Source organism: Symsagittifera roscoffensis, chromosome 7 (assembly GCF_963678635.1).
Source record: "Symsagittifera roscoffensis chromosome 7, txSymRosc1.1, whole genome shotgun sequence".
NCBI lineage: Eukaryota > Metazoa > Xenacoelomorpha > Acoela > Convolutidae > Symsagittifera > Symsagittifera roscoffensis.
Window position 1 is genome coordinate 26,815,898 of NC_087068.1, and position 14,076 is coordinate 26,829,973.

The 14,076-nt window shown below is 35.6% G+C and overlaps 1 protein-coding gene across 1 annotated transcript; it reads right to left on the reverse strand.

The window, feature by feature from the left end:
• Positions 1 to 788: 788 nt before the first annotated feature.
• LOC134851321 (titin-like) lies at positions 789 to 9,287 on the reverse strand. Its single transcript, XM_063867351.1, has 6 exons — positions 6,571 to 9,287; positions 5,724 to 5,944; positions 5,233 to 5,406; positions 2,121 to 2,271; positions 1,636 to 1,747; positions 789 to 1,266 (listed from the first exon to the last, which is right to left on the reverse strand). Exons 1-6 carry the CDS (start codon positions 9,207 to 9,209, stop codon positions 1,078 to 1,080), a joined length of 3,486 nt encoding a protein of 1,161 aa, XP_063723421.1. The 5' UTR covers positions 9,210 to 9,287; the 3' UTR covers positions 789 to 1,077.
• Between the last annotated feature and the right edge of the window lie 4,789 nt (positions 9,288 to 14,076).

Genomic DNA, 14,076 nt, shown 5'->3' on the forward strand with positions numbered 1-14,076 from the left:
CATCGAACTACGGGAACCAAGCTCCCCTCAGAGCACACGAACGTCCACAAAAACTTTTTTTGGTTGCAAGGACGCAATAAAAGGCCCCTATTCGACATTAATTAATCCGAAAATTATTATGCCGATATAAAAGACACAAAAAAGGGAAAAAAATGCAATGGCACCTAAACCGACAAAACATAAGCAGACAAATAATAGGTCAAAACTTTTTTCTTCCGGAATATTTACCGTTTGAAAAACAACGGTCCTGGTCAGGTTCCAACACAGGACCTTTGCCGTCTCAGGCGTATTCGTCACCACCAGGCTAAGTCTGCATTACAAAATTTGGATTCATAATGAACCATGGTACATCATGAGTTCAAAGAGTCCTGTGGACAACGTTGTTGACGGGAAAAAATTAAGTACACGATTGTAATACCCTTGCATAGGGTCACAAGGGTAAAAAAAAGTTTGAAAACAAATTTTTGCCAATTTCATAATGAAGTTGAAATTGATAATGCTGTTAAAGTTTATACCTGATCAGTGAAACAACGCACACCAAAAGCGTGAACAGTCAATCGATCTCCATGGACTCTCTACAACAACTTATAGGGTGTAATTATAATTAGTTTCTAATATAATTAGTTTCTAAGTTCGGCAGATCCACACCCTCTGAACAAAAAATCGCATGCTTTTGATAGGGAAGTAAATCTTCAAGACAAGAAAATCTAAAACTAGTACCAACTTGCAACAAATTATATGCTCAACCGATACACAGCGAACTTACTTTGAAAATATTAATGCGATATATACCATGAATTACCGTTCGTATTTTTTAAATGTATGTACAAGATACTTGGTTGCTTTCAAATTTATACACAATTTTTTACATGAAATCACCCGACAATGATAGATTGACCTCGTGATTTGACCAGCTTGCTTGGTTGCTTTCAAACTTTTTACATCATTTTTACAAGAAATCATCCTACAGTAGTAGATTGGCCATGTGATTTGACCTTGACTTTGTTTAAATTTTGAACAGTTTTTTGGCTAAAGATGATGTTTTTTTTTCCTTCAATTTCTCTATTTTATTTCCGTTCACGACTTGACTGTGAGTCTGGCCTCGGTGATCAGTTTGCCGAACTTGTTCGTCGCCTCACAGATGTAGTCTCCCTGATCTTCCCTTGTCACCTTTGATATCCTCAGTGAACACTCTCCGTCTGATTTATGCTGAATGGTGATTCGGCCACCCGCTTTGATTGGCCTGCCATCTTTTCTCCACGAAACCTGAACGAAAGATTTGTTAATGAAAATCAATTCCTGTTTTTCCTTTTTTTCTATCTTAGGAGAGGATACGTTGAAACGTATCAGCTCTACCAATTCTTTGACATGATGTTGAAACTCCAAAAAATGCTTTTTTTTTTCATGCTTTATTAAGGGCCAAAGAACGTCTAATGAATTGAAAAACATCTATAATCGAGGTGATTATGTCCATGGTTTGACGTAGATTTCCCCATAGAACTCGTTCTGAATAAGATTTTCAGCGTTTTTCCATTCAAATAGGTATATATTCATAAGTTCATCTATATCATCTTCATACAGATGAATATATGAAGCTATGGATGATTAATACTCTGAGCTGAAAACGGAACTTGCCACTGGGATTGGGTTTCCGGACACCTCGCAGCCCATCTTACAGTTCTTGCCCACTTTGACCGACATGTCATTCAGCTCATCGTCAAACTCAGGAGCTCGCGGTTCTCCCAGACTAAAACATGAACTGACTAACTGATAAGAAGAGAGTTAACAACCTTTTTTTTGTAAACTTCTTGTCGGAAGTTTCTTCTTGAGGAAACAATTCCAAGAAACCAATGGTCAACAAGCTAACGAAGCGTTCCAGGAGTTAACTAAAGGTCACTATATAGTCAATAAGTTATCTGATGGATTCAAAAGTCAATCAAGGGTTTCTATTGCGTCTTATTGTCAATCAATTGTTTCTGAATCGATAATTTCTACAAACCTTCTACAAAAGTTTATCACGCGGATCAACTAAACTTTTTCTGAAAACTTCTTGAACAGTTATGCAATTAAAAAAGGAAAATGTACGCAGATGAGGAGTGGCAAAAAGCTCCTCTACTCACTCCTCTTCCTCAATGAGAGTGTCGTCTGCCCTCGAGGTTCCTCCAGACTGTAGTCCCATCCTGCTTCCAGGTATGTCTGACCTGGACATGGAGGCCCTGGAGAGAGAGGCACGCGATATCTGTCTGCTCTCTTTCACCATCTGCGTCAGACCTGAACAAATAAACAGTAAAAAAGATATTGCATTGGGAAGCCGGTAGGTCTAATTCAGGTCTCAAACGGCCAGTACTACTACACAGAAATAGGCTAATTTTTCGCGTACCAAGAATTAGCATTAAATCTATCTAAACTATAAATATTTCGCGTGTGTCTGTGTGGCATCGTCTGCTATTAGATTTTTTGTAATAATGCAAATACCTTTCAGGTGCGGAACATTATCTAAAAAGTTGAAATCCAAGTTGAATTAATAACTTTCCAATAAAAGCGCAAAAAAGCAAAATAGGCGACACCTCTACGTTTATTTCGCAATTGTTTTCCCTTAGATGCTTACAAGCGAAAATAAAATAAGTGCAACTTTTTTGAAGAATTTTAGTAATTTTCAGTTTTAATTTAAAAAATAACCGACAATACTGAAACTTTCTATGCAATAAAATAAAATGAATTTGTTGTACTTCCTTTTTTTAAGCACGGAAAAGCTTTTGGAAGCGCTTCCTTAAGAAAGCGCTAAAATTTAGATAATGGTTAAATTTCAGATTGACAGATAACTCTTGTTCTATTCGATTAATAAAATTTCACATTATAGTCGCCCACCAAACTACAGCCTCCCCCAATTATTAATAAATTTCGAATGGCGAAGTAAACTCAATCATAATTTTTTTCCAAGGCTAGATACTAAGATGGTGAAGAGCCTTGAAACATTCTCGACAGTGTTTCAGTATTGAGCTACCAAAATGCAGTTACCAAGTATCACTGAACGAACTTGCGACGAATAAAAGTAAAAACTAAATGAAAAAAACTGTCAAGGATGCTAGCAAAAAAAATCTTATTTAGATGCTATCAAAAAAATCAATAATAGTATTCAAAGATATTAACAAAAAATATTCAAATTCTCATCTTTCAAAATACTTACAGTTAACTGCAGATGCAGAAAACCAAACTTTAACATGGAAATAAAATAGTTTCGCAAAAACTACACATTAAGGGCGAGACAGCAGTAAATAAAATATATGAAAAACAGCAAAACTCATACACTATATTGAGTAATACAATAAAAATATAATGACAAAACTGCAGAATAAAGTTTCTAGGTCAGCCTTTAATCAACTTTTATATTGAGTAATCTCACTATATTGAGTACTACAATGATAACATAATGACAGAACTGTAGAATAAAATTTCTAGGCCAGCCTTTGGTCAACTTTTATCTAATTTAGTCTGAAAAACGATGATAGCCAGACCAGTTTTTTCAAACAAAGACGAAGCTACATTGGAAAAGAAAACGAAAAAAAGTAAAATAGAAAATATTGAGAATTAGTAACACAGTGCTACGTTTCAGATTCGAACTTAAGACCTAGAAATTTGGCTTCTCATTTCCTTTTTTCTCAGCCACAAACGATTACCGATTGTCAAACACGAGCCGCAATTAAAGCAGAGAAGCAATGCTATGAAATTTCCAATGCTGCAGATTGTGATGATAGTAAAAGTACCACGAAATGAGCACATTTATTTGCTATTCAAGCTGGAAAAAAGTGGAGTCTTACTAATACACTACGCTCGCTGGCTCGCAAGTGTAAGCCTTCGGGCATCTGTTATGATTTTTCACTTCAAGAACCCAAATTACGGCTGAAAAAATTTGTACCGGAAACTATACAGCACTTGACCCTCTGCCAGCTTTTTTAAAATCTTGTGGAATAAAATAGAAACCCCATCTTAGTTACAAAAAACTTATGGCTCCTTGAACTCTGTTTTTTTTTCATATGTGAGGTTTATTTTACGAGGAGCAAGCTATAATGGAAAAAAATCCAAAATTAAATATAACATTAGCGCAATCCTACGCCTAAATAATAGACTAAAAATTTTTAATGTAGTCCATAATTTACTGAATACCACCAGATGCTGAAAATAACAAGCGGTTATGCTTACATTTTTTAGCTTTGAATTTTTTGAAAATCTCAAATAAATTTTGAAATTTTCTTGCAACTCGTTGCACCACACGACGCCGTTTTAAGTACAAAGGGATAGATATCGCTTCTAGTTTTGTAAAAAAAAATATGACAACTAGATTGCTTGAACCAATTTGAAACGATTTCTAAGACGGATTAAAACTCCGCTTACGCATTAATGGCGCAAAATATATTGCGTGTTAAATGTTCTAAATTGGCCATGCTAACGATCTTTAAACCTCCATAACATGAAAAATAATAATCACAAGTGAAATATCTTTTTAAATTTGAGTTCCGGACAACAAAACTTTTCAAATTACTTTGAAAACTTTTGAAAATTTCAGTCAAAAATTGCTAGTTATCATAGTCGAACGTTGTCTGGAGACAAGAAACACCCGAGCAAAATTATTCCGTTATTTTTTTGAAAATAGTCTGAACAATAAGTTTACAAAGCAAAGCACAAAATTTATCGCAATTTTTTCCACCGCAGAAACCCGTGCTCTAAATTGCAGGGGTTTGGCATTGATTTACCAATTTGCCGCGCACTGAGCAGCTGAAAATTTCAGTTTCTATTGTAATGCCATCGAATTGCGAAAAGGAATTAAATTTCATGCATGCTCAACACATTGAACCGATGAACCTGATGCCTGAAATCGTTAGGGTTTTATACAGTTCTTCCAGTAAGGAGCTACAAATTGCCGCCCAAATAATAAAACCAAACCTCATTTGAATATTAATGACGCCTAAAAATAAGCAAAAAGGTGGTAGTCACTAACTCTAAACCATTTGTTCTGTATTTCACCGTAAATTTGATTTACGTAATTCTATAAACACCGTAAATTTGATTTCACCGTAAATTTCTGTATTTCAGTTGTATGCTTTTACAGCCCTATAGCAACTGGTTACTACTCTAGATATCTACAAGGATAGCCGGTGGCTGTGCAAGTAGCACAGAATGTTCCGACCAAATTCTTTAAAAAACTGCAAAAATTGTTGAAACATTGAACTATACCTTCATCTACAGCCATGAGGTCGAATGAGCACTGAGTGGGTAGTGGCGAGATGGAACTGGAGAGAGTGACGCAATAAGAAGCCTCGTCAGTCACACTCGCATCTCTGATCACCATCCAGTGTCTGTTCGATGAGTCATCACGGCCAAATGTTATCCTCTCATTCTCCACAATAGCTGCAAAATTTTGTGAAATTACACAATTTTGTTGTTTGTTAAAAAAAGAACTTTGTTTTTTTTCAACGTTTTGCTCAATTCATTAGAATTTTTTCATTGCTGAAGTTTCAACTCAAGAAATTTGTTTAAGTCGATTTAAGCCCTTGCAAATTTTTAATTTGATCATTGTTTTATAGCTATCAAATAGTTTTTTAGCTATCATGTAGCAAAAGTCACGCGAAGCTTTTGAACATTTCTCAAAAATGCCATTTTTACTTCAACTATTTTTGATTCAATTCAAAAATAGGAAAGATCTAGAATATTCCAGAATATCTTACTTAGTTTTTCCTTTAACCAGGAGACAGTCGGCCTCGGATTTCCTGACACTTCAACCTCCACTCGTATAGTCTTCCCAGTGAAGAAGATGTCGTCTGTCGGCTTCACCAGGAACATCGGCTCCGAGGGGGGACGACTGGGGTCCAGTTGGGGCTCGGAGGAGCCAGAGGCGGAGTCGACACTGTCCCAGCCACCCTTGGAAGGAGAGTCGAAACCCATGTCGCTGAAAGTAGAAGCGAATATCTTTGAGGCTGTAGCTTGTTGGATTTACAAAAACTAATAGAAAAAATTGCTGATTTATGAAAAAAGCTTTGATTCCACTTTTTTGCTTCATTACTTAAAATTTGCATTACGACCACTTGACGAAGTGGGGAGGAACCATAACGTAGGGTTTTTTCCACTTCATTTAATTTTAATTACAAAAAAAAATTAAAAACTTCATCTCATTTCCAGAAATTTGCTTTTGAGTGTTTTCGTTTTTGAGACCAACTTGATGATACTGAACTCAATGACGATAAATTTGATCCCAGTTTTGTTTTAGTTAACTTCACAAGTTATTCTAGTCTCCTTTTTGTAGTTTTTATTCGATTCAATAAAAGTAATCAGACTTTTTTCAATTTTTTCAGAAACTGTCTTCATTTTCTTTGACTTTATTTTCATCAATAATTCACTCTGGTTGGACTGTTCTGTGGTAATTGCACATCAGCAACCAGTTATCTTTGTTTACTTTTTCAACTTTAAAAATTTACATCGGCAAAAATTAAAATCAAAAAGAAGTTTACCTATACTATATACTATTTCTAGAACTTTCTAGAACTCTAGAAAAATAAATAAAATTCGCCAACTTACTAGAAAGTTTTCTCCATGTACATCAGCATACCCTTCGTGATCGGTTTTTTGAAAGCACTTATAGTCTTGATTCTCAGAGTCGCCTTTTTCCACAACCACTTCAGCCTCTCGTTCCTATTTCCACGAACAGGACAATTCCTGGAAAGCGAATTGCCGCCTGAAACTTCGTTTTCCTTCAACTGAATGATTTTGAGTTGTTTGTCGTATCCCTCCCACCAATCATCATCGTCGATTCCGTAGATCTGAGGCTTGAAGATTCCAGGATTTGTCTGCAACGTTGCATCCGTTTCCTCTTCAAACGCATAAGCATCTTCGTCCAAACTAGCAAATTTATCCGTGGGTATCTGGACTGTCTTGCATCGCGAGAACTCCTCGGGACGTGCGTTGGCTCTGAAGATGCTGAACAAATGGACGCTGAAATCTTTCGGACCATATCCAGGCATTTCAAGGTCGCTCTGTGTTGCGTATGTTGGAGCTACGGTGAATGGTTCGTCTTTAAAGGTGACTTCACTCATTTGATCTACTATTGTAATACCTTGAAGTGTTATTTCTCTCACTGAAACTTCGTTCAGATTTGCGGGTTTATATAACACCTCTTTGCAATGTTCGACGATCTTCTGTTTTGGTGTGACTGGAATAGCGCTTAGCAGGTGTTCCTGATTGTCTGCATTTCTAGCCCGGGTTGATATTTCATAACGTCTGCAATGAAGGTCGACCGGTTTCTGATGAACCAAACTAACCCTAACTGGTTCTTTTTCGGGTTTGAAAGTTTCAGGCTTTATCCATGTAAATCCAAACTCTTTGGGTTCTACGAAGCAATCTTTGGCAAGGTCATCAAAAGGAATCACAGGAGCATTTTCAACTGGTCTTGTTTCTTCAATCAACATCGCAAATGTGTATTCATCGACCATAAGGTGAAGTGGCATTGTTTCCTCCAGCTTCAACGTCGCCTCAAAAGGAACCGCAATTCGGCTTTCATCATTGAACAAATTGATTGGTGCTGAACACAAACCCGACTCAGGTATTGTCTCGTAAAATGGGTATTCTTCAATTGCGGGGAGAATCTCTTCGCACCTCAAGTTGGGTTTTTCCTCAGCCAACCAACCGGAACCCTGGTAGATTTCAGTAGTGATAACTTGGTTCTTTGCTACTGCTGGTTTCACATGATCTCCGAAGGCCTGTTCACGTATTCTCGAACCTTGAATGGGCACTGTTCTCTCGTTGAATTCTTCGTCGGAATTTTTCTGCTTGGAAATCAATTTAGAGACGTGAACAGTTGCTGAGTTCAGATCGGGTTTTATTTTGATCAGTTTTGCGTTTTCAGCTTTCGGTTTTGTTTTTTCCAATGGATCCACTCTAAGAGATCCGATCAATGTTTTCTCAACGCCAAATCCATCGTAGAAATCTGGCAAGCCAAATCCAGGCGCTTCTGATTGCAATTGATTCTCGGTGTCCAGTATCATTGCAAACTCCGGTTCACTGGTTTGGAACTCAAGCAATGGCTCTGGCTCTTTGGCTATCGATGCCAGTGCTACTGAAACTTCAGTCACTTTAACTGTATGTCGCTTCGGTTTGCGGCTTGGTATAGACTTGGCTACTCTGGTTTTGCGACTTTGAACTGTCAGTTCCATTGGTCTTGCCCATTTCGCTTCGCATTCGACGACTTTGCCAAACTCATAATCAGTGACCAAAGATCCTTTGAAAGTTGAAATTTTAGGATGATGAAGAACATAAAAGTCTGTGCTTTGAGTGATGTAATTGAAAGAATATTTCAAAGGATACTGTTCAAGAATATTCTCCGGTTCTTCTTTTTTGAATTCGGAGTCAAGTTCTTTCAAGAAAGGGCTGAACTCTTTCGGTGTCATGATCTTGTCAACGTTTTCTTTCGGCATGGTCATCAACTTCTTATATAAGTTTTTAGGAATAACAACATCACGTTTAGGAATCAATGGTTTGGTCAGGACCTTGAAGGAGATCACTTTGTCGAAATGAGGCCTCAATTTCTCCAATTCTGGATCCTGTGGTGTTCTGGGATCTACCAGTGGTTGCACAATTTCACTCCTTTTACCAATTTCTGGATATATTTTTTCAGGAATGTCGAAAAAAGTTACTGAGTAAGTTGTTGTTGTAGTTCGGAGTATTCTTTCAAATTGAAGTTCAATAGTTTGTTTCGTGATCAATGAATCATCAGGATGTTTTCTGGGGTAGCTTAAGTCTTCGGGCAATTTCGGTGGATTTTCAGTTCCGGATTCTGATTTTGGTGTGAAAAAGTCAAGGTCGAACTGAGACCATGTAAAATCAGGTGGTGCGTCTAATCCTCTGGGTTTTTCTGTAGGCTTGATTTCATCAGTGAAGAACTTGATGGAACTTTTGAATTTATTCAGAGAAACGAATTTTCCGTGAACCTTCGGGGCGTAATTGGGCCTCTCAAAATTCATCGATGCCATGAACCCACGCAATTTAACAGACAAATCTTCTGGTTCAGGTGAAAACGTTCTCAGGAAACGTCGCATTTCGGGAGTCTTTTCCAATTCGGTGAAGTAAACAGTCAATAACTCTGGATCTATCAACTCAGAACCCGGTTCTTTTGGAGTCTTCCTTTCCACCGCTGGTTCTCTGAGTTGACCGGGGCGTCTCATGTCTGCTGGTTGCAATGGTCGGTTGCTTGTGAAGATCCAATCATATACAGTCAGGGCCTCCGGAGTTTCACCATCATCTTGCACCCGCCCATTTCTAGAATTGCGTTCATTACTTACTCATTGGGAAACACGCCGTTTTGACACAGTTTCAAGAAAATCTACAGAGAGCAGCAGAGTAAGCAGTCGTCTCGTTCCCAGTCTTTTTTTTTTTCCAAATCTGATCCTATTGCATCTTTAATGGACCGCAGAAATAGGGACTCGACCCTCTCTTGTCATTCTTTGAGAACACGTCATCCATTTTCGTCCATTCAGCCCTGAAAAAATGTTCTATAAGCGCATTTGGCGCTAATTAAAACTAATTTGCAACACGAGCCAACGCCAAAATGTTCAAGGTTTTGGTCAAAGTGTTCTTAAAAGTGCTCGATATTTTTGTTCCAAAAATCAAGAAAGAATGATTGTGATCTGACCACGCAATGACGTAGACTTCGGCAGCAGGTTATCTATCTACTGTCCAGCGGGGAAAAAGCTTATAAACAAAAAGACCATTTGTGTAACTTTAAAAAAAAATTTTGAAAGTTATTTTTTTAAGATTTGTTGGAAAAAGATAACAGGGTCGAGTTAATAACTTGCTTTTTGAAAGGTTTGGAGGGTAATTAAATACACTGGAAAATAATTAAAAATCACCATCTTTTGATAAGGATTTCATTGAATGTAAATTTGATAAATTAATTGCTATTTGATTCTGTAAAAACAGTGGTGAACAAAATCGCACAAAAATGTTACAGAGCACTTTTTTGGTTGTTTATCAGGGGCGAGCTGATCAGCTGATACTGACAAGAATTTATAAACAACAGATTTGTTTGACAATGTAGAACCATATAATTCCACCTAATTATAAATCACAGAATCTGCAGCTTTAAAGAAAAGATTGGACTGGAGCCTGGTGGCCGGTAAGGCGCATGATGGAGATGGCATTCAATTAAGTTTGAAAAGTTCAAGAAAACTTGTTTATGATAAACTAACGCAATTATGAAAACTTTTGGATTGAAGTGGACTTTTCATTGATGAAAAATCATTCACCACAAAATAATGTTGCTCACGTACGTCTCAGCATCGAGTGAACATTGAATTAAAATTTATTCAGTCAATGAAGAGGGTATGTAGAGACTAGAACATAGTGGTTTATAATGCCTGAAGTGAATGAAAAGATACTTTAATAAACTTTTCATAAAGTTTGGTTCTTTTTTTAAATAGTCGAACAAAACGTGGGACTGGCAGTTTCTCGGCTTCTTATAAAACCGCATCCAGTTTCAAGCATTCATAATCGATATTATTTTGAGTTTATTATCAGTCTTACGTAAATTGAGAGAAAATTTAACTTTTATGAATTAATGATGGATTATAACCTCTAAAACTATTTAAACCATATAGTATCGATTATGTATCCAATCTTTTTTCAACCCACTTATAATTGATGATAAACAACTATTTTCATCCCAATTTTTATTGTCTGCAAAAATCCATTATAATCAATTGATTGTTATCGATTATAATCTTTTTGTTTTGCCCATTTTGCCTTCAACCTTGCATCTGAATTGCTTATTCTTCATACTTTTGATAGACGATGGTTTTATTCGGAAAAGTTACTTATCATTTACCGCGGTAACCTTTCAACTAATATGATAGAATCTCTATGAAACTTTTGTTTCGCTGTAAGACTTTGCTCAGATGAACCAAAGCGTTACAAGACATCTCGCTTTTATAGATTTCGTTATTGACAGTGAAATTATAACCCATGAGAAATAATTAAATATGTTTTTGGTGTGATTAAAATTTTGGCGAAATCGAAGACTATAACCAATTATAATTAAATTAAAGTTTTTTTTGTTTGAACTGTGCTCATATCAAATAAATCAAATCTATAATCGCTTACTTACACCTAAACTTAGATGCAGGAAGCAACTAAGTGTGTCTCATTGTATTTGACTTAATTGTGTTACAAAACTGCCCTAGATACCATTACAATTTATAGCGACCTCTCATTTCAAAATTAAGCCCCAAAAAAATAAAAGCAGGTTTTCGGTCAACCAGTAAAACAAAAATGAACAACAACATTGAATAACTTCTCATCTCGGTGTAATTGGGATGGTTAAGAAACTAAAATCTTATGATCCTGTGTTCATGACCCTGGAGTGTATACAAGCGCTGTTTTTCTGCTGTTAATAAGTAACACAAACAGCATCCAGTTTCATCTGCTGCTTGTACAACAGGCGACTACCAAGCCATCAAGTTTCAAGCTAAAATAGTCAATTGTATTATGATTTTCATACCAGTCGTACTAAAATTGAGAAATAAAAATTTATTTTAATCAATTAATAGTCGATTATATTCTTTTTTTCGATCAAGTTATTATCAATTGTAACTCAATTCAAACGATTGTAATTGATTATTATTCAATCTATTTTTTGATACCATTATAGTCGATCATTATCGATTATTTTTATTCCAATTTCTAATTCAAATGTTTTGCACAAAACTATCCAGTGTTATCATTTATACTCTATTCTAATCCCTTTTGTTTGCCCGTGTTGTCTTCGACCTTGCATCTGAACTGCTTATTTTATATGCTTTTGTAGACGTTGGTTTATGTGAAAAATGAGAATATTATTTTGAAAGGTTTCAAATCAATTCAAACCTATAACGTTTTTAGTTTTTCTATTTGTCCTCCATTAGAGTTGTTTCAAGATGCACATTTTAGGTTTTGTTAACCACCAAAATATCAGCGTAAAGCTTTACTTTCATGATTTGTTTGGAATTTTTTTTCACCTACCACGGGAACTTTTCTACTAATATCAAAGAATCTCTGTGAAAATTTTGTTTCGTGGTAAATTTTTGTGTTCAGATGAACCAAAGTATGACAAGATATCTCAATTTTGAGATTTTTTTTGTTATTGACAGAAAAAATAATAACCCATTAGAGTTATTGAAATGATTTTTTTCTTCTGCTAAATTTTTGGCAAAACTAGAAATTATAATCGTTTTTAATCGATTATAATTGATTTCAAGACTTCTTTTTATCAGTTGTATTCGATTATAAGAGATTATAACCTCAAGGAAAAATTACGGTTATAGTCGATTATAATTCCTCTAAACAGCTCATTTTGGTAGTTATAATCAATCAAAATTGTCAGAAAAGTTAAGATGATAATCCGTTATAATCGATTACTTTCGTTTAAACTTGGATGCGGGCAAAAAAAAGTTAATTTTTCTATTAATTGTGACCCGTTCAGTGTTTGATTTTTAAAAAATTGCTCCGTAGTTTCGATTTTTTTGTAATGGATAAATAAGAGTGAAAATTGATTTTTACTAGCCAATTGTATTTTATAACTAAGATTTACAACTATCTAACTGTCTGTTTATTTGTAATTTCTGGCTGTTTACCGTCAGTCTACACAACTTTTAAAGAATATCGAATGAAATTGATGTCGCAGTAATCGGTTTTCCAGCATTTGTTAGTATGTTTTGTGATCTAGGTGGAAAGTGGACGTGGAACTTGTGATGTGGAAAGTCAGAGGATTTTTCTCGAAATTGAGAAAATTCTTTGGAACTTTATTCATTTCTTTCCAATCACGACATTGAAAGGCTTTAACATGGTATATCACTCGACTATTGCAGTGATTAATTGTTCTACCTGATTTTTGGTGGAAAACAAAAACTAAAACATATCCAAATAAAAGTCCCTCCATTTTCAATGGTCGGAACAACAAGTCTTAGTAGCCGCCTTTTGTACAAGCAGCAGAGAATATTTGACCATATATCATGAAAGATTGTTTTTGATGAAATAATTTGAAAGTCTGAGAGAATAAGAAAGACCAAATAAAAAACAATTAGTGAAATAGAAAACCTAACTTAGCCATTCTTATGTTTAAATCAGCTTTTTCCTAGGTAATTTTGTATATAGCCAAGAGTTGTTATAGCTAATAATTATTAATTCTAAAACTCCAAACTCATTTGATTGGAACCAGAAAAAAGTTTTTCAAAATTATATGCATCATGATTCGCACCATTTGTGATTAAAAAGGAATGACTATGATTAAAATCAAATGGAGAAACAAAAAAAAATCAAAAATCGTTTTTGTCAATAAAAATTGCAACAAAAGCCCAAAAGAATACGGAAATAAATCGCCTGCACCAATAGAATTTTTCTAAATGGTTTTAGAAATGCTGTAAAAAAGGCAAATTTTCAAAATACTCCTTTCTGCAGAACTAAGCAGACAGACAAAAATCTAAATTAGCCAAAGTTTTCTATTTGCAAAAAAAAACAGGTCTCAACTAGAATTTAACTCCTGGCCTTTGTCGTCTCAAGCATAGAGGTTACAACAACTTGAAATTGAGCTAAACCATCGAACTACGGGAACCAAGCTCCCCTCAGAGCACACGAACGTCCACAAAAACTTTTTTTGGTTGCAAGGACGCAATAAAAGGCCCCTATTCGACATTAATTAATCCGAAAATTATTATGCCGATATAAAAGACACAAAAAAGGGAAAAAAATGCAATGGCACCTAAACCGACAAAACATAAGCAGACAAATAATAGGTCAAAACTTTTTTCTTCCGGAATATTTACCGTTTGAAAAACAACGGTCCTGGTCAGGTTCCAACACAGGACCTTTGCCGTCTCAGGCGTATTCGTCACCACCAGGCTAAGTCTGCATTACAAAATTTGGATTCATAATGAACCATGGTACATCATGAGTTCAAAGAGTCCTGTGGACAACGTTGTTGACGGGAAAAAATTAAGTACACGATTGTAATACCCTTGCATAGGGTCACAAGGGTAAAAAAAAGTTTGAAAACAAATTTTT